Source organism: Phyllobates terribilis, unplaced genomic scaffold (genome assembly GCF_046119375.1).
Source record: "Phyllobates terribilis strain yellow unplaced genomic scaffold, ASM4611937v1 Scaffold_8__6_contigs__length_399053987, whole genome shotgun sequence".
Classification (NCBI taxonomy): Eukaryota; Metazoa; Chordata; class Amphibia; order Anura; family Dendrobatidae; genus Phyllobates; species Phyllobates terribilis.
In genome coordinates this window covers 158,461,283-158,482,062 of record NW_027362768.1, presented here as the reverse complement: position 1 = coordinate 158,482,062, position 20,780 = coordinate 158,461,283, and the positions used below count along the sequence as shown (strand labels likewise).

The 20,780-nt window shown below is 49.0% G+C and overlaps 1 protein-coding gene across 1 annotated transcript; it reads right to left on the bottom strand.

The window, feature by feature from the left end:
- Positions 1-875: 875 nt before the first annotated feature.
- On the bottom strand, positions 876-20,302 carry UROD (uroporphyrinogen decarboxylase). Its single transcript, XM_073643584.1, has 10 exons — positions 20,163-20,302; positions 18,969-19,081; positions 17,833-17,912; positions 17,682-17,744; positions 17,166-17,363; positions 16,928-17,089; positions 16,714-16,851; positions 16,234-16,334; positions 15,995-16,061; positions 876-1,712 (listed from the first exon to the last, which is right to left on the bottom strand). The coding sequence occupies exons 1-10, from the start codon at positions 20,183-20,185 to the stop codon at positions 1,554-1,556; spliced, it is 1,104 nt and encodes a 367-aa protein (XP_073499685.1). The 5' UTR covers positions 20,186-20,302; the 3' UTR covers positions 876-1,553.
- Between the last annotated feature and the right edge of the window lie 478 nt (positions 20,303-20,780).

The window sequence follows — 20,780 nt, the reverse complement described above, 5'->3', positions numbered from 1 at the left end:
GTAGAGATTATTACATTATCCCTCATGGAAAGAGGAGCGGGATTGAGGCGCAGGTCCTCTCCTGACCGACGACTATGGCATGCCATTTTTAAGGCTAACATTTTTAAAGGGGTGCTCTTAAGTTTGAAAGTGATCCCTTCATGGACTAAAAGATAACTTTCTAGTCGCTGCCCCCCATCAATCCAGAGAACTAGGCCTTTGAAGACCCCTTGCAACCAGGAAATACAGATTAGCAAACCATCATTTCCAGAAAACTGTGAGCCTGCAGCCACCACTAGAGGGAGCTGTTGTTCACTTGCTGGTCATTTATTTACTTAAAAGTAATTATCTGGGACTTCGTGCCATAGTAAAAAAAAAAAAAAACATGCAAAGAATTTACAGGCCGGTAGTTGCCAACTACCTGATTTTTCTGCCTGATGCCGATCTCTGTCGCTCCTGTCGTTTCCAGTGACATCACGATGAAAGACCAGCAGCTTCTCTTCCGCTCTGTGGATGGGAAGTCACTGCCGATATCATGCTGATTGACAGCCAGCTCTCCGCTGTCTAACCGCAGGGAGCCGGCTGTCAATCAGCGTGATGTGAGCAGGGACACCCAATCAACAGACCAGAAGGGGAAGTGCTGCTCTGGTCACAAGAGGTCAAACAAGATAGCAGAATCACCTACAGGAGGCTCTGACCAAGCGAAAGATCGGCATAGGGTAGAACAAGCTGGTAGCTAGCCCCATACATAAAAAAAAAAAAAGTAAAGGTTTTGAATAACCCCTTTAATTGCAAGCAGGGAGCGCCCCCTGGTGGTGGCTGAAGGTAGACAGCACCCCATGTAAGGAACTTGTTACTCTGATTCAGTTCAATATTATAAATTAAATAAAAAAAAGTTTCAAACATTATCCAGGACTTTAATATTGAGGACTTATATATTTGATCTATTGATAACCCAGGTAAAAAAAAAAAAAATCCAAGGTCAAGTCATTAAAGGAGCTATAATGCAATGGAAGTGGGAGCAGAACCCCTTCTAATATGACACTGATAATATAAAAATAGGTCACCAACATCAATATCCCGGGAAAACACCTTTGAGGGCGACTTTAACTGCGACAGATTCATTACATAAATTGCAAAGGGGGCGGGGGGGGGGGGGGGGGGGATTGAAAAAAGCCAGGAACGTACTGCAAAAAATCCACCATCCAGATATCTGTGACAGAAGGGGACCTGCTCATCTGAACGTCTGCGGTAAGATCAGCGCCAATCTGCCCTGCAGCATATACACAACACATCAGATCACACCGATCCCCCTCCGTGAGGCTCAGAACACATTTTATTCTATTAGATCAGACAATTACTGGGAGGTTGTAACATTTTCCTCCAACTCATCAGAAAGTGAAGCAGCTTCCTCCATTCAGACTGGAGCAGCGATCCTTGATATCTAGAAGAGGGGTCACCAGTAACAGTCCAGAGGTTAATTCTGCTACAATAGTCTCGTTATTAACCTCAGGGGAGCAGGTCCGGTGCGCTCTCTGCCCTCCGCTGCAATCAGACTCTTTATAGCTCTGCCTTCAGTTCTCCTTTGTCTCTGAGTATTTATGTACAGCAGAAATGAAGGCCCCCACGTGCTCCGGGTCCATGTCTGGATACAAACCATGACCCAAATTAGCAATGTAGCCCCGGCACCCAAAGGCCTCCAGCATCTTCTTGACAATCTCCTCAATGTTCTCCTGCAGCAAAAGGGCAAGAGAGTAAAGATCAGATCTGTCAGCGCAAAATATAGAGGACAGGACCGCCCCACACACCAAATCCAAGAAATGCAAATATGTACAAGAATATAACTACTATAATACTGCTACTATGTACAAGAATATAACTACTATAATACTGCTACTATGTACAAGAATATAACTACTATAATACTGCCCCCTATGTACAAGAATATAACTACTATAATACTGCCCCTATGTACAAGAATATAACTACTATAATACTGCTCCCTATGTACAAGAATATAACTACTATAATACTGTCCCCTATGTACAAGAATATATCTACTATAATACTGTCCCCTATGTACAAGAATATATCTACTATAATCCGGCCCCCTATGTACAAGAATATAACTACTATAATACTGCCCCCTATGTACAAGAATATAACTACTATAATACTGCCTCTATGTACAAGAATATAACTACTATAATATTGCCCCCTATGTACAAGAATAAAACTACTATAATACTGCTCCCTATGTACAAGAATATAACTACTATAATACTGCTCCTATGTACAGGAATATAACTACTATAATACTGCTCCTATGTACAAGAATATAACTACTATAATACTGCCCCCTATGTACAAGAATATAACTACTATAATACTGCTCCTATGTACAGGAATATAACTACTATAATACTGCTCCTATGTACAGGAATATAACTACTATAATACTGCCCCCTATGTACAAGAATATATCTACTATAATACTGCTCCTATGTACAGGAATATAACTACTATAATACTGCTCCTATGTACAAGAATATAACTACTATAATACTGCCCCCTATGTACAAGAATATAACTACTATAATACTGCTCCTATGTACAAGAATATAACTACTATAATACTGCCCCCTATGTACAGGAATATAACTACTATAATACTGCTCCTATGTACAGGAATATAACCACTATAATACTGCTCCCTATGTACAAGAATATAACTACTATAATACTGCTCCTATGTACAGGAATATAACTACTATAATACTGCTCCTATGTACAGGAATATAACTACTATAATACTGCCCCCTATGTACAAGAATATAACTACTATAATACTGCCTCTATGTACAAGAATATAACTACTATAATACTGCTCCCTATGTACAAGAATATAACTACTATAATCCTGCCCCTATGTACAAGAATATAACTACTATAATACTGCTCCCTATGTACAAGAATATAACTACTATAATCCTGCCCCTATGTACAAGAATATAACTACTATAATACTGCCCCTTTGTACAAGAATATAACTACTATAATACTGCCCCTATGTACAAGAATATAACTACTATAATACTGCCTCTGTGTACAAGAATATAACTACTATAATACTGCTCCCTATGTACAAGAATATAACTACTATAATACTGCTCCCTATGTACAAGAATATAACTACTATAATACTGCCCCTATGTACAAGAATATAACTACTATAATACTGCCCCTATGTACAAGAATATAACTACTATAATACTGCCTCTGTGTACAAGAATATAACTACTATAATACTGCTCCCTATGTACAAGAATATAACTACTATAATACTGCTCCTATGTACAAGAATATAACTACTATAATACTGCTCCTGTATACAAGAATATAACTACTATAATACTGCCCCTATGTACAAGAATATAACTACTATAATACTGCCTCTGTGTACAAGAATATAACTACTATAATACTGCTCCCTATGTACAAGAATATAACTACTATAATACTGCTCCTATGTACAAGAATATAACTACTATAATACTGCTCCTGTATACAAGAACATAACTACTATAATGATCTTTTTATTTAAAACTGACAACCAAATATTACAGAATAATTACATTAAAATCACAAAATAATAAATATTAAAGAAAATAAATACTGTGTTGTTACATCACTTACATAATAACATTAGATAACATTGATAAATCCCGCCACATGAATGTTCCTCCAGTTCACATTACCTGCGTTAATCTTTATATCTTTCTTATACACTGTCTTAAGACTTTCCAGGATCTTATACCTGACACTATCACAGGACAGGACCTCCTTATTGATGAGCAGGCAGCACCGTGCACACCACAGATGATAGATGGTCACCACATTTATTACATATAGTGAGCTTCGGTTATACGCCCTGAGCTCAGGCTGGAAGTCTCCGTACAGCAGCTGACCATACGACTGTCCCACCAGGTGCGGTAACTTTAGGGACAAGGACACACACTCCCATACCTGCATACTGAAGGGACACTCTAGAAGCAGATGCTCCATAGTCTCCTGTATACGGGGACACTCTTCTCTAGAACAGGATCTGTCTGATACATTCCTGCACTTTAGGTTATCTCTGACGTACATCTTACCATGGAGCCCCAGCCACGCCACATCTCTCATATGAGTGGGAATTCTGGGATCTAGCACGTTTTTTGCAGCCTGTTTTACATCTAGACTTGGGGCGCCCCTCAATTGTACATGGACACTAAAGTGAGATGACAGCACATTCTTATACAGCTCCTTCCTACTGAGCTGCTTGTCGTCCTCATACAGGATCCTCCATCTAATAACCTTACTTATTACATGGACACCATACCAAGAAACATTATTCTTTAGTCGGCCTGAGATTCTCTTGATGGGGTCCCCTACCGACCACATGGACACAAACTGCTGGATCTGGCTCTTAAACAAACAAGACCATGGCGTCTTCTCTGAATTCTTACAAAATGAAAAATTCTTCATAAGAAACATGAGATTAAAGAAGAGCTCAGGACAGGGCATGGAGAGACCACCCTCCTTATGGGGGAGATAGACAATGTTTCTCCTGACCACATTCACTCTGTTACCCCACAAGAAGTGAAAGAAGACATTGGTAAGTCTGGGGAGTAACGCATCGGGCACAGGGAACACCACACTGATATAGAGGAAGAGCGGGAGCAGGAAGGTCTTCAGCAGGCGGACCTTCTCCAGATACGTCAGCTTCCAGTGTCTCCAGCTCTGCACCCTCTGCTCACACACCACCAGCTTCTCCTCCCAGTTCACCTTCCCATCATCTACAGCTCCAAACACTACTCCCAAAATCTTTATCTGACCCTGAACTGTTCTGAAGGGCACAGAGAAGACATCACTATCACCCCCCAACCACAATGCCTCGCTCTTCTCCATGTTCACAGAGGAGTTAGACACATTGGAGAAGGCTGTGATCTCCTGCTGTAGAGCCGCAGTCATCTCTAGAAGACACCACCACCGACACGTCATCCGCATAGGCGCAGAACTTTACATCCTCCACTGTACTCTGCAGGCAACACCTCAGCCCTGTGAAACCTCTATGATCCTGCACTTTTCTGAGGAAAGGATCCAGACTAAAGACATACAACAATGGGCTGAGAGGACAGCCCTGCTTCACCCCTGACATGATCCTGAAGGGCTCAGCCAAGTGACCATTAATCAGCGGCAGGCTTACAGCCTCCTTATACACAACCTGCAGCCACTGCACAAACCGCACCGGGAGGCCATAGTGTAACAACACCTGGTACAGTGTAGCGCCGGCGTCCCTGCCCTCTGCTAGGCAGGGACGCTGTTCCCCTCACCTCCCTGCTCCGTGCCCGGCGTCCGCCTCCCGCTCTGCTGGCAGCGCGCGCTCCTTCCCGGCCATTGTGCTTAGGGCGCGCGCGCTCTCCCTCCCTCTTAAAGGGGCCGCGCGCGCCATCCTAAGGAGTCCCCGGCCAATGGCCGGAGGACTTCACCATATATAAGGCACCTCCTCCAAAATGGAGATGCCCGAGCAATGTTGTTGCACTGTTCACTACTCTGCTTCAGCCCTCAGGTCCCGTTGCCAGTTACCTGCCAGATACCTGCCAGATTCCTGCCAGCTTGCTGTCTTATTCCTGCCTGATATTCCGCTACCTGCCTGCTAGCCTGAGGTCCGACGGTCTGCCTTACAACTCCTGTCAGTCTGTCTAAGGACCAGCTTGCCCGCTCACCTGGGAGCGCACTTCAGCTACCTGCCTGCTTGCCTGAGGTCCGACGGTCTGCCTTCCAACTCCTGTCAGTCTGTCTATGGACCAGCTTGCCCGCTCACCTGGGAGCGCACATCTGCTACCTGTCTGCTAGCCTACCTGGAGGCTCCGCCGTCACGTGCTGTGACCACCTGCCTGTCCAGTGACTCCTGTCCGCTCACCTGGGAGCGCTCATCTGCTGCCTGTCCGTTAGCCTACCTGGAGGCTCTGCCGTCACGTGCTGTGACCACCCGCTTATCCAGAGACTCTCGCCCGCTCATCTGGGAGCGCTCATCTGCCGCCTGTCTGTTGGTCTTCCTGGAGGCTCCGCCGTAACATGCTGTGACCACCCGTTTATCCAGAGACTCTCGCCTGCTCACCTGGGAGCTCAAGTCTACCATCAGCCGCCACAGGTCGTACCAACCCTTTACCCAGAGACTGCCCCGGTCACTTGCCGTGATCATCTGCCCGTTCTTCCAGAGACTGTCCCGATCACTTGCCGTGACCATCTGCCCGTTCACCCAGAGACTGCCCCAGTCACTTGCCGTGATCTCCTGCCCGTTCTTCCAGAGACTGTCCCGGTCACTTGCCGTGACCATCTGCCCGTTCACCCAGAGACTGCCCCAGTCACTTGTCGTGATCTCCTGCCCGTTCTTCCAGAGACTGTCCCGGTCACCTGCTGTGACTGCCTGCCTGGTCGCCACCCGCTCCCTTACAAGGACCGCCCCCTTGTATAGTAGCTCAGAGGTTCCGCCTCCCAGACCCGTTACAGTTTGCTCGGGCCATGGAACCCGGTGGCACCCAAGCTCCCTCGCTCTCGGACCTCTGTCATGAACTTGCCGGTCGGGACGTTCCTACCACTCTCGATGACCTAATAACTCTTGCCACCCGGATTGACCTACGGTTCCAGGAGCGTGCCAAAGAGGTCACCCGTGAGAGGAGGTTTCCACGTCTAGCTCCTACTTTTCAGAAACCAGTCACTCCCTCCGTCTCTCCCCAGGTACACTCTCCTGAGCCTATGCAGGTCGACCAGACCAAGATGGTCAAAACCAGTCAGGACTTACGCCGTGCCGAGGGGAGCTGCTTCTACTGTGGCAGTAAGGAGCACCGGATCCGTGCCTGCCCAGAGAGGTCGGGAAACGCCTGTGTCTAGGTTCGCTCAGAGAGGTCGACCTAGACAAGAATAAATCCTCTCCATCTCTGCTGCTGTCAGTTTCAATCGTCTGCGGGGAGAACCGTTATTTCGAACTAGCCCAACTTGACTCTGGAGCGGCCGGGAATCTTATTTCACAGTCCCTGGTAGAGAAATACCGCATCCCCACCAAACCTCTGGCTGTACCCTTGTCTGTTGCTGCCGTGGATGGGGGTCTCTTACCACGCCCCATCCAACTCATCACCGAATCCATTACTCTGCAGGTGGGAATGCTGCATTCTGAGAGTATCTCCTTTCATGTTCTGCCTGGACTCTCTCACGCCCTCCTGCTAGGTCTACCTTGGCTCCAGAGACATGCACCCGTGCTTGACTGGCAGACCGGAGAAGTCCTTCGCTGGGGACAGGACTGCCATAAGACCTGTCTGGTTCCCGTCCATCCCGTCCGTCCTTCTCCTACCCCAGCTAATCTACCTGGACTTCCGATTCCTTATTGGTCTTATGCTGATGTCTTTAATAAAAAGGAAGCAGAGACACTACCCCCTCATAGACCATACGACTGCCCTATCGACTTGTTACCCGGTACTACTCCTCCCCGTGGGCGTATTTATCCATTATCCGCTGCTGAGACCCGGTCGATGTCCGAATATATTGAGGAGAATCTGGCCAGGGGATTCATCCGGAAATCTACCTCCCCGGCGGGAGCAGGCTTCTTCTTCGTAAAAAAGAAGGACGGCTCTCTCCGTCCCTGTATAGACTATAGAGGCCTTAACCAGATCACGATGAAGAATAAGTACCCCCTTCCGCTCATTCCGGAGTTATTTGATCGTCTGAGAGGGGCTAGAATCTTCACCAAACTGGACCTCCGTGGGGCGTACAACCTGGTTCGTATCCGTCAGGGGGATGAATGGAAGACGGCATTCAACACCCGGGACGGCCACTGTGAATATCTGGTAATGCCCTTTGGTCTCTGTAACGCTCCTGCCGTCTTTCAAGAGTTGGTCAATGACATCTTCCGGGACCTTCTCTACTCCTGCGTAGTGGTGTACCTGGACGACATCTTGGTCTTCTCTCCGGATCTCCAGACTCACCGGAGGGACGTTCGTCAGGTCCTGCTCAGGCTCAGGCAGAATCACCTCTTCGCTAAATACGAGAAGTGCCTCTTTGAGCAGACCTCGCTTCCGTTTTTGGGCTACATTATTTCTCAGACCGGCCTACGAATGGATCCAGAGAAACTGTCTGCCATCGAGAAATGGCCTCGACCGGAGGGGTTGAAGGCCATTCAGCGGTTCCTGGGCTTCGCCAACTACTACCGCCTCTTCATACCACACTTCTCTTCCCGGACTGCCCCAATTTCCGCGCTCACCCGTAAGGGTACTAATCCCAAAGAGTGGCCGCCCGAAGCAGAGGAGGCCTTTCTTTCCCTAAAACAGGCCTTCTCTTCCGCCCCGGTGCTGCATCGCCCGGACGGCAACAAGCAGTTCTTCCTGGAAGTTGACGCCTCCTCCTCTGGAGCCGGAGCGGTACTTACTCAAAAATCATCTTCCGGGAGGATGGTAACTTGCGGCTTCTTCTCTAAACTCTTCTCCTCCTCAGAGCGCAATTATTCCATAGGAGACCGAGAGTTATTGGCCATCAAACTGGCATTGGAGGAGTGGCGTTACCTGCTCGAGGGGGCTCTTCACCCGGTAATAATTTACACTGACCATAAGAACTTGGCTTACCTCCAGCATGCCCAGAGACTTAACCCGCGCCAAGCCCGGTGGTCCTTGTTTTTTGCTCGCTTTGATTTTGTTCTTCATTTTCGCCCGGCTGACAAAAACGTCAAGGCGGACGCCTTGTCTCGATCCTTTCTGGTGTCTGATCTCGAGGAAGATCCGAAACACATCATCGATCCCGCCAGAGTAATGCAGGTGGCTCCCGTGAGTCTAAATAGTCTCCCTCCCGGAAAGACGTTCGTATCAGTACCTGATCGGGAGAAGATCCTTCACTGGGGTCACTCGTCTAAACTAGCTGGCCATGCCGGTCAGAAAAAGACCCTCCAGCTTATTACCCGGCACTACTGGTGGCCTACCCTGCACAAGGACGTAATAGACTTTGTTTCTGCCTGTGTGTCCTGCGCCCGCAACAAGGTTCCGAGACATCTGCCAGCCGGTCGCCTCCTTCCGCTCCCAGTACCTGCTGCCCCCTGGCAGCATATAGCAATGGACTTTATAACTGACCTCCCAGTCTCTGCCGGTTGTACGGTCATTTGGGTGGTCGCTGACCGCTTCTCCAAGATGGCTCATTTCGTTCCCCTGCCAGGCCTCCCGTCTGCACCCGAGCTAGCTAAAGACTTTATTCATCACATCTTTCGTCTTCATGGCCTGCCCCTCCACATCGTGTCGGATCGTGGGGTACAGTTCACCTCACGCTTCTGGAGAGCCACTTGTAAACTGCTAGATGTCACCCTGGACTGCTCTTCCGCTTACCACCCACAGTCCAATGGTCAAGTGGAGCGGATCAATCAGAACCTGACCAGTTACCTCCGGCACTTCGTTAATGCCCATCATTCTGACTGGGTGGATCTCCTACCATGGGCCGAGTTCTCTTATAACAATCACGACAGCGAATCCTCCTACAAATCCTCGTTTTTTGTAGTCTTCGGTCAGCATCCTCGGATTCCTTTTCCTGTCTCCACCTCTGTGGACAACCCGGCTGCGGAATCTCTCGTTAGCAAATTTTCCTCCATTTGGGAGAGTACCCGATCCGCACACCTTCAGTCGTCCGAACGGATGAAAAGACACGCTGACAAAAAACGCCTGGATCCTCCACAATTTCGTCCCGGAGATAAAGTCTGGCTCTCCTCTAAATATGTCCGACTCAAGATACCTTCTTACAAGTTAGGGCCTCGGTTCATCGGCCCCCTGGAGGTCATCAGTCAGATCAACCCGGTGGCCTATAAATTGAAACTCCCGGCCAACTTACGGATCCCTAACTCCTTCCATGTATCTCTCCTCAAACCTGTGGTACTTAACTCTTTTTCCAAGTCTACAGGTACGCCTCCTGCTCCGGTTTCTGCTGAGGACGAGTTTGAGGTAGAGAACATTCTTGCCACCAAAAGGGTAAGAGGAAAGACCTTTTTTCTAGTAGATTGGAAGGGTTTTGGTCCTGAGGAGAGAACGTGGGAGCCCCGGGAGAACATCCATGCCCCTCTTATCCTTGCTAAATTTCTGTCTGGCCTAAAAAAGGGGGGGCCTAAGGGGGGGGGGGGTACTGTAGCACCGGCGTCCCTGCCCTCTGCTAGGCAGGGACGCTGTTCCCCTCCCCTCCCTGCTCCGTGCCCGGCGTCATCCTCCCGCTCTGCTGGCAGCGCGCGCTCCTTCCCGGCCACTGTGCTTAGGGCGCGCGCGCGCGCTCTCCCTCCCTCTTAAAGGGGCCGCGCGCGCCATCCTAAGGAGTCCCCGGCCAATGGCCGGAGGACTTCACCATATATAAGGCACCTCCTCCAAAATGGAGATGCCCGAGCAATGTTGTTGCACTGTTCACTACTCTGCTTCAGCCCTCAGGTCCCGTTGCCAGTTACCTGCCAGATACCTGCCAGATTCCTGCCAGCTTGCTGTCTTATTCCTGCCTGATATTCCGCTACCTGCCTGCTAGCCTGAGGTCCGACGGTCTGCCTTACAACTCCTGTCAGTCTGTCTAAGGACCAGCTTGCCCGCTCACCTGGGAGCGCACTTCAGCTACCTGCCTGCTTGCCTGAGGTCCGACGGTCTGCCTTCCAACTCCTGTCAGTCTGTCTATGGACCAGCTTGCCCGCTCACCTGGGAGCGCACATCTGCTACCTGTCTGCTAGCCTACCTGGAGGCTCCGCCGTCACGTGCTGTGACCACCCGCTTATCCAGAGACTCTCGCCCGCTCATCTGGGAGCGCTCATCTGCCGCCTGTCTGTTGGTCTTCCTGGAGGCTCCGCCGTCACATGCTGTGACCACCCGCCTGTCCAGAGACTCTCGCCCGCTCATCTGGGAGCGCTCATCTGCCGCCTGTCTGTTGGTCTTCCTGGAGGCTCCGCCGTCACATGCTGTGACCACCCGTTTATCCAGAGACTCTCGCCTGCTCACCTGGGAGCTCAAGTCTACCATCAGCCGCCACAGGTCGTACCAACCCTTTACCCAGAGACTGCCCCGGTCACTTGCCGTGATCATCTGCCCGTTCTTCCAGAGACTGTCCCGATCACTTGCCGTGACCATCTGCCCGTTCACCCAGAGACTGCCCCAGTCACTTGCCGTGATCTCCTGCCCGTTCTTCCAGAGACTGTCCCGGTCACTTGCCGTGACCATCTGCCCGTTCACCCAGAGACTGCCCCAGTCACTTGTCGTGATCTCCTGCCCGTTCTTCCAGAGACTGTCCCGGTCACCTGCTGTGACTGCCTGCCTGGTCGCCACCCGCTCCCTTACAAGGACCGCCCCCTTGTATAGTAGCTCAGAGGTTCCGCCTCCCAGACCCGTTACATACAGGTAGTCATGATGGACTCTATCAAAGGCTTTACTCTGGTCTAAGCCCACAATATACGCCCCCACATTGTGCTGCTTAATGTATGTCACAGCTTCTCTCACCAGCAGCAATGAGTCCTCTATCGTCCGACCCGTCACACCACACGTCTGGTTGGCGATGATCAGCTCACCCGCCACCTCACTCAGCCAATAATACAAGATCTTGGCCAGGATTTTATAGTCAGTGTTTAGCAAAGACAGTGGACGCCAGTTCTTTACATCTTTTAGATTTCCCTTCTTTGCTAAGAGAACCAGAACAGATCTATACTGGGACTGTAGGAGCTTCCCTGCAGAGAGGCAATCATTATAAACCTGCACCAGGTCCGGAGCCAGCAAGTCCCTGAACTCTTTGTAAAACTCGCTGGTCAGGCCGTCCAGTCCTGGGCTCTTGTTGGCCTTTAAGGAGTCAATGCTCCTCTTCACCTCATCCTCAGTTATGGGATCGGCCATACTATCTGCCTGCACCAGGTCTAACATTGGCAGAGATGCCCCCTTCAGATAGGCTTTAATGTCATCCCTATCAATATGAGCCCCTTTATACAGATCTCTATAATAATCACCAATGATCCTGTGGACTTTCTCCGGCTCTGACTGCTCCACCCCATTCTCATCTAACAAGCCAATGATCAGCTTCTTACTGACCCTGTTCTTACAGGCAATAAAGGGATCTGGGTTATGGACGCCCCAACTATCAAACTGTCCCTCCACCTTGAGAGACTTGAGGCGATCGTACTGCAGCTCCCTCATCCGCTGTTTATATGGCTGACGCTCCGTCCGTCCACCTGCTCACCACCATTCATCCTGCTGTATAGCCGGCTGAGGTGCAGTCTCAGGGCTGTGTATCTCATATAATCCATATTACTACGTCTCCTGGCTGCTCCTACAATAAACTGCTTGATGTCACTCTTCATGATCTCCCACCACTCGGCTGTGTCATCACACATACATTGGGTGGTCCTACGCTCATTATAGAATGTGGTGAAGGCCTCTCTGAACCGAGGATCTTGGACTACAGAGCTGTTCACCTTCCAGTACCCCTTTCCACAGACCACAGCTTGGGCCAGATCCAGCGTCACACTCACCATACAATGGTCCGAATACTCCAGGGGGCTGATCCTGTACTGAGAGCATCTCACCTCCCTCTTTATATACACCCGGTCTATCCTACTGGCATTACCACCCTTATGGTAAGTGTACGTCTTACTGGTATGATGAGACCCATAGGGGTCTACTAGGCGGGCCTGCTGGACTATATTATTAAGGAACGTCTCATCATATCTTAGTTGCTTATGACTGCTGGATCTGTCCACATTACAGGACACATTATTAAAGTCCCCACACAATATAAATACTTTAGATGTAAAGCAATATGGTTTCATGTGGTCAAATAGTTCCCTCCGCTCTTTCCTGGTCTGCGGAGCATAAATGTTTATCGCTCTATAATGGATGGAGTCCAATGTAAAGTCCAGCATCAGACAGCGACCCGGACAGATCTCCAGGACTCTGTCCACCTGGACATTCATGGTATTAAAGAGGACCCCCACACCGTCATTTCTCTCCAGACCGAAGGACCAGTATGACGGCCCAAGTCTCCAGTCTCTCTTGGCTGCATACACATGAGCATTACACTTCAGATACGTCTCCAGCAAGAAGAAGACGTCAGATCTCTCGTCAGATAAACGCTGGTAAATCGCCTGGCGCCGACTCGCAGTCCTCACACTGTTCACATTAATGGAGCTTATTCTCAGCTGCATCCTGATCACTTAGACTTTTTGGTCTTCTTCCTCCTTCCACTGCTGTCACCTGTAGTGCCCCATCTCTTCGTGGACACGGGAGGGTCAGGATCCACCTCAGAGACGTTTTCTAGGACGCATGAAGGACTTTGCTCCATTTGTGCCTCTTCTTGGTCGTCTTTTCCCAGCACATTGTAACGTCCAGGACTTATCGCCAGCACTGGAGGCTCAGAGGTTTTCTGTACTGTTGTGACTTTTCTGGTGGGATCCACAGATGCATTTTTTCTTTTTACGGTCACAAAGCCTTCCTCATCCACACTGGACAGTGCAGGCGGACTAACTGCTTCCACAGATGTACTGGGCTGATGTTTGGTTGGTTTGGTGGCAGGCTTTCTGGACACCTTAGGCCTCTCTTTAACAACTGGCGTTTTAGGCCCTACTTTAGTGGCTGATCGAAGCTTAGGTCTTATTATATTGGCTGATGACGCTTTAGGTCTTTCTTTAGTGGCTGGTGGGCCTTTAGATGGTTCTTCAGTGGCTGGTGGTCCTAGTAGTGCAGCATCCGTTAATACATGAGACTCTGGAGCAGGTTCACTGATACTGTGACTTCTGTCCTCATCCATACCGGCTTCTGGGACATCAGAACCTCTGGTGACATCTTCCTGTATAACTTCTGAGGAGGTCTGGCCATTATATTTATTATGTTCTGCATGCCGGCAATCCCGGAACGTATGCCCTGGTTCTGAGCACAGATTACAGATGACGGGTCCTGTGCATTTGTCCTTTGTATGACCGAACTTTCCACATAATGAGCACGTGATACGAGAGCAATTTATGGCGAGATGCCGGCCCCCACATCTATGGCACAGACGTGGCTGACCAGGGTAGTAGCAGATCCCCCTCTCTGAGCCCAGGTAGGAGTGCGGCAGATGTCTGGTCACACCGCTCTCTTGTATCAGCTGGATTTTCAGTGTATATCCTCCATTCCATATCTGCTCCTCATCATAGATCTTGTCGGGATGACTTCTCACTATGCACTGCCGGTTCAGCCAGTGCTGCAGATCCGCCACCGCCTCAGACTGGAACAGGACAGTGGCCGTTATCTCCTGCGGCTTAGACAGCTGGATACAATGGAGGTGATCCCAGATCTCATCTTCTCTGGTGTCATTACAGATGTTCCAGAACAAATCCAGATCGCACTGGAGCTTAAAGCTGATGTCATAGATCCTGCTGGATGGGATATGGATCAGAGTGTAGACCTCAGACGCATTGAACTTCATGAAGTCTTTCAGGAGAACTTTCCCAATGTAAATTCTGGATGGGATGTTCTCCTCTGGTCCTGTGTATTTTATCCTGACTGCGTTTCTCCTCTGAGGAGGGGGGGTTCACTGGTCTGGTGACGTTAGAAAACAGTCTCCTGAACTGATGGTCAGCAGATGGGTCAGTGCTGGAGCTTTCACCAGAAGCAGATGGGTCAGTGCCGGAGCTTTCACCAGCCGCAGGTGGATCAGTGCTGGAAATCTCCACCGCTGCTGGAGGATTAGTGCTGGAGCTCTCCCCAGTCCCATGATTACTGACACCTGACTGTGCTGCAACAACGCCCAGATCTACTACTGATTGTTGCACAATGTGGTCTCCATTCACTGACATGGAGGGTTGAGAGTCCATTACCACTGCAGTGTGGTCTCCATCTGCTGACATACATGACATAGAGTCCATCACCACTGATTGCTGCACAGTATTGTCTCCATTCACTGACATGGAGGGTTCAGAGTCCATTATAATATTTGTACTTTCTGTTGCAGACAGACATTCACTAGCACCAGTGAGCGGGGTCTCACTCACAGTATCAGTACAGGGGGCACATTCTTTCTCACTCTCAGCAGCTGAGCTCACTTCATTGCTGCATACAGAGGTCACTGCAGTTAACCCCTCGTTTGCTGGCACACTTTCCTCTGCAGCACTTTCTGGTGTCTCGGACCCCTCACATTGTGCCCCTGATATCAGCGCTGCATTTCTCACTGGGCTTCCTTGCTCCACAATGCTGTACACAGTTTTATATTTAATGTCCTTATTCCCAATAAAGCGTTTTCTGCTCACAGTCTGGGCTCTGGATTCCTTCTTTTTCTCTTTAGCCCAAGTCTCCTTTCTGGGCACAGAGATTAAACCTTTCTCCAGTTTTTCTTTCCTGATCACCAGCTCTCGGCTGCAATCATCCAGACACTCGCACTTCATCAGCTTTACCTTAGGATCAGTCTCTTTCTTAATTTCTTCTTTTAGTTTGCTGATTTGCAATTCCAGCTTAAATATACTTTGCCTTGTTACTTTAGCATTTAATCCTCCAACATAACAAGCAGATTTAGATAACATAACTACTATAATACTGCCCCTATGTACAAGAATATAACTGCTATAATACTGCCCCTATGTACAAGAATATAACTACTATAATACTGCCCCTATGTACAAGAATATAACTGCTATAATACTGCCCCTATGTACAAGAATATAACTACTATAATACTGCTCCTATGTACAAGAGTATAACTACTATGATACTGCCCCTATGTACAAGAATATAACTACTATAATACTGCTCCTATGTACAAGAATATAACTACTATAATACTGCCCCTATGTACAAGAATATAACTTGAAATGTATAATGGGACTCCCTCATGATCCCCAAAATATAATAAAAATATATAACATTTTACCTGTAAGGATGTGATTGCGTTTACAAATATTTGTGTATGAAGTGATCCCTCCATGTAATACACACTATAAACCCTGCGGTCGGTCGGGTGTCGCACTCACCTTGCTGGCGTACAGGGCGCACGGGTCCATGTTTCCTTGTAGGGTCACCCTCTTCCCGGTTTTCTCCCTGAAATAAAAGGTTGATATTGAAGTTCTGGAATAAGTAGAATATTAGAGTTAAATGTCAGATGAAAGATTTACAGCGACACCAGAGAGTAGATGATAAACCAGGAGCCCCTAGGAATTTCATGACAAACATTGTGGAGTTACAGATAACCCTGGCACCATGCCCGGCTCACCTGGCCTCCTGGGGTCGGATCGTCCAGTCCAGACCAACCACCTCATATCCCGACTGGGACAGATCCTCTAACCCGTAATGTGCGTCCTTGGCAAAAACGATCTGCAAGACAATCATTCTACAATGGAATCCAGCACTAAACATCCCATCAGTCTGATACAATGTATTGGTAAAGGCAAAATGTATCACAATGTATAAGCACAAAAAGGGGGTTTGTGCAGCTCATGTGTTTAGTTTGCAGAAAATCTGTCTAGACTGATACACTGTAACAAACCCTCAGCTGTGTCAACAGTTTGACATCAGTGGGTGGAATTTGGATTCTGGCTCTTTAAATAGTGAATACCTGACGGGCTGCATTAGAAAGTTGCAGAAGTTTTTAGAATGAAGCAATCCATTACTTCTGGAAGGCCATGTGGCTGATGTATGCGATATATTGCATCTCTGGATGTACACGGGCGCAGAACCCTTCCCTTGGACTCACCATAGGTACTTTCTCCAGCCCCTCCACTTTCAGCTTCTGCTTCACTCTGCGCGAGATTTCCCGGATATACGGCAAAGAAAAGTCTGCGAACTGCTGGGGTCCGAGGCAGCCGGCGTGAGACTCAAACACCTGCAGAGCCTAAAAGTCACAGAAGAGAGTCATTACAGGACACGACACCCTCTCTGCAGAGACCGGCCACCGAATCCTGCTCTACCTGCGCTCCCGCTGCCACCTGGCCCACCAAGTAGTCAACGATGACGTCCGTGAGTTGCTGCAGCAGCTGGTGACTGGCGCTCGGGTTCTGGTAGAGCCAGCGTTTGGCTTTGGACATGGTGTTGGAGCCTCCTCCTTCTATCATATAGGTCATCAGCGTCCACTGGGAGGAGATGAGAGGACATGAAGCCTCGCTGAACGGGTCCTGTGCCTTCTCCATCACCATCAGTGACACTTACCGGAGCGCCGGTGAATCCGATCAGCGGGACCTGCCCGGCTATTTTATGACGAGTCAGCGTGATCGCCCGGAACACGTAACCCAGCTCCTGAGACACGTCCACTGTAGGCTTCAGTTTCTGCAGATCCTCTGGGCCTTTAAGAGGCTCTGGGAATACCGGCCCCCTCCCTGGCTCCATGCGGATCTCCATCCCTAGTGCCTGGACCATGGGAAGAATATAATACACAGTCAAAACAAGTTTTGGGAATGTGTATGGCCCTTTAAGAGTGGTGCAGCATTTATTCTAGTGCAATGTCCTATTAAGTCTTGTGGAGTCTGCTGCCCTCTAATGGTGAAAATGATTATTACACCACACGGGACATTTATGTATAATGTAGAGAATTTACAATAACGGTCGTCCACTTGACCCGGTTTTGCGGGAAGAAGTGTCATGGCGTCGACTTTTACCTATATCCACCCACATTAAACACACATATGTCTGCACACAAAGACTGGGCTCGTATAGAAGAACATTCACCTGCGGGATCACCAAAATATCCGAGAAGATAATCGCCGCGTCCAAGGGGAACCGGCGCAGCGGCTGCAAAATAAAAAGGCAATAATCGCTCTTACTGCTGAGCTGGAGCACAACCCTCATTATCCCTCCCAGCACCATCCCCACCTGTTACCTGTAACGTCAGCTCACAGCAAACCTCAGGGCTCCGACATGACGCAAAGAAATCCTGAGCGGCGCGGGTCTCCCGGAACTCTGCACCAGGAGAGAGGGATGCATGACAAAGTTAAGTCACCAGGGGGCAGCGCTGAGTGAGCGGTAATAAGCTGGGTATGGGGGTAGTATAAGGCTTTATGTCCACATATTGAGGGGTGGAGGAACCAGTGCTGTCAATCACCAGTGAAGGGAGTTGGGGACATCCAAAAATAGTAGGCGGAACATTGTACGGAGCCTCTTTGGCCACACCCAGGATGCATTGACCACCTAATTAGCATATTTGATTACATTTCCATTCCGTTAGCGATTAGATCACTAAAGGTGTGATTTATACAGTAACTATAACCCCTACCAGGCCATTTGCTTGGTTTATACAGCTTGGGCCGACAATCTCCCTTTGCGAAGAGGACTAAATAAAGTGATGATATATGCAACTAGTGTACAGTGATACTTACAAGCTTGTCCCCATGACAACACTTCTTGCTTACGTGCTTCGACAGTATTACCATAGGGTTCTTGGGCCTCGTAACAACCAATCAGATCGACTTCTATCGCCGCTAATAACACTAGATACCAGATCTAGTGGGCTGCCAACACGGCATTACAAAATGTACAAGCCCAGAAGTGTTGTCATAGGGCAAAACACAGAAAATAGCTTCTCACAGGAGATCTTCAAAAATCTTTACAAAACTTAGATAATTCAGGACAAGAAGAAGAAGAAGAAATTTAGAATTAGTTTTTTTTTAAACGGGCGAAAGAAGCTTAAAAATGCATCTGACGGGTGACATCTTCTTATCCTCCAGTTTCTTACAGAGCTGCACCAAAGGATCCATTCAAGATACAAAGTAAAGCAGAGGTGATACCAAGTTACTTATTTGCAGCTTTACCCCGACACGGTGGTGGAAATCTCACTCCAGGCCGAGAGCACAGGGAGAAGATCCTTTATTCTATAAAACCACCCACCTGGTAGATATCTGCCTGCCTGAAACCACCCACCTGGTAGATATCTGCCTGCCTGAAACCACCCACCTGGTAGATATCTGCCTGCCTGAAACCACCCACCTGGTAGATATCTGCCTGCCTGAAACCACCCACCTGGTAGATATCTGCCCGCCTGGCGCATACACCACACCGGCACATGGCGGCACTCCTCTCCCCGAGCGGCGCAGAGGAAGGTGTCGTTCTTCAGAGCTGGGAAACCCTGAGGCCTGGAATAGAAGGACAGTAATCACTGATCAGTGGAACGGCTCGTTATAAAGTATCATTACCCCGGAGAGGCTGCGCCCATCACGTGCCAAGCAGTGCAGCCCCCGCACCCCATACTGTTATTTCTATATCACAAATGGTGCGAGACGACCTGACGCCGCTCACCTCCGCAGCCCCTCATGGAGAACAGACCGATAAGACTGGATCCACTGGCAGAAATTCTACGAAACGTGGACGAGCAGCGACGGCGCCCCTTATCTCCACACAAGTGTCACATCTGCAGGTTTAGAGCCAATCTTGTTATCTAGAGGCTGCAGACAAAACCTTCAAAGTGGGATATGGAGGGGGCCGACCAGGGGGCCCCACCCTGCTGACACATGGCATTCCTGATCGACAACATGGCCCAGAAGAACACCAGGGACTGGAAGGTTTAAAGCGATAGAGACCACAAAATGGAAATTTATGGCACGTGGTTGTGGCAGGTGTAGGGAGCTAAGCAGGTACCGTACCAAGAAGATGCCGGCTGTGTTATACAGCCTATAGCAGCAGCAGACAAAGTCGACCTCCGATCACTGCTGTCACAGCATTTAAATTGCACCAGCTCCCATTGGCTCCCAACAATACGATCGTAGGGAACCCATGAGTTCTGAACCGGAGGAATGTCCAAAGACGCAGCCATCTTGGTCCTCCTGTACAGCTCAGCCACAGGAGAACGGCAATTATTTCTATATACTGCAGTATAATGTATAAACGATCCAGGGGGGGGGGGGGGGGGCAGAATCAGGGGTGCAGGGTGACCGTCACTAGGGGCAGCAGTTTAGGGTCAGGCCCCTTTATGCACACTCTTAGGTCACTTCTGCAGGAAAATACACCAATATTTCCCTATACGTTACAATTGAAGTGCAGCCTCCTGTCCCTTCCCCGGTGCATGGCCCTGTATGGCGCTGACCTCAGGCCACTAGGGTAACGGCGCCCAAAACCCCTCTAAAGTTCAGTGTGACCCCAAAATCTGTCCAAATCTCCAGATTTTGGGGTCACTAAAGGGGCGTCCCACCTCCCCCAGCAGAGGACGTCCATACTCACAGCAGGTGCTCCGGCTGCTCCATGACACTGCTGTGTATAAGGAAATGTCAGTAAAGTGCCTGCTGCACTCAGCCTCCTCCGTCCACGCCTCCACATGGGCGCAGCCATAGCGATCACTAATCTAATGACCACGCCCCCTCAGCTTTACCGAACGTATTAAAAGGACGGCAGCCATTGGTTAGAGGATTCCCCGCTATCCAATCCGGATTGAGAACACAAAGAATGTTACTAAGCAACCATACGGAGGGTCCGGAAGCGGTTACTCGGCTGTCAGTGTGACCTTACCGTACTTATCATACTATGCGAGCACATTAAAGGCGCATGAAATAATAAATGTGGTGATATTGGGCTGTGGAGGATTGCTGCACACTCTGACGTCACTTATATGGGTGATATTGGGCTTAGTCCTGGAGGACTACACGTGCCAGCCATTCTTAATTTTGACTGTGAAGTGTCATTTATACGGAGAGCTGTACATAATCATTGCGGCCATTGAGTGCAGGGGCTTACACGTCAGAAATCACCCTGAAAACATGCAGCGCTGTGGGGACAGAGCCGGCTGCAGGCCGCGCCCAGCATCACAGGGATTATTCCGTACAGCAGTGATGACGACCCGCA

Coding starts and splice junctions, on each gene's coding strand:
- UROD (XM_073643584.1), bottom strand. CDS start 20,185: ATGGAGCAGCCGGAGCACCTGCT. Junction 16,852..16,927: donor AGGTGGCAGCGGGAGCGCAG/GTAGAGCAGGAT, acceptor TGTGACTTTTAG/GCTCTGCAGGTGTTTGAGTC. Junction 1,713..15,994: donor GCGCCCTGTACGCCAGCAAG/GTGAGTGCGACA, acceptor CTTTTGCTGCAG/GAGAACATTGAGGAGATTGT.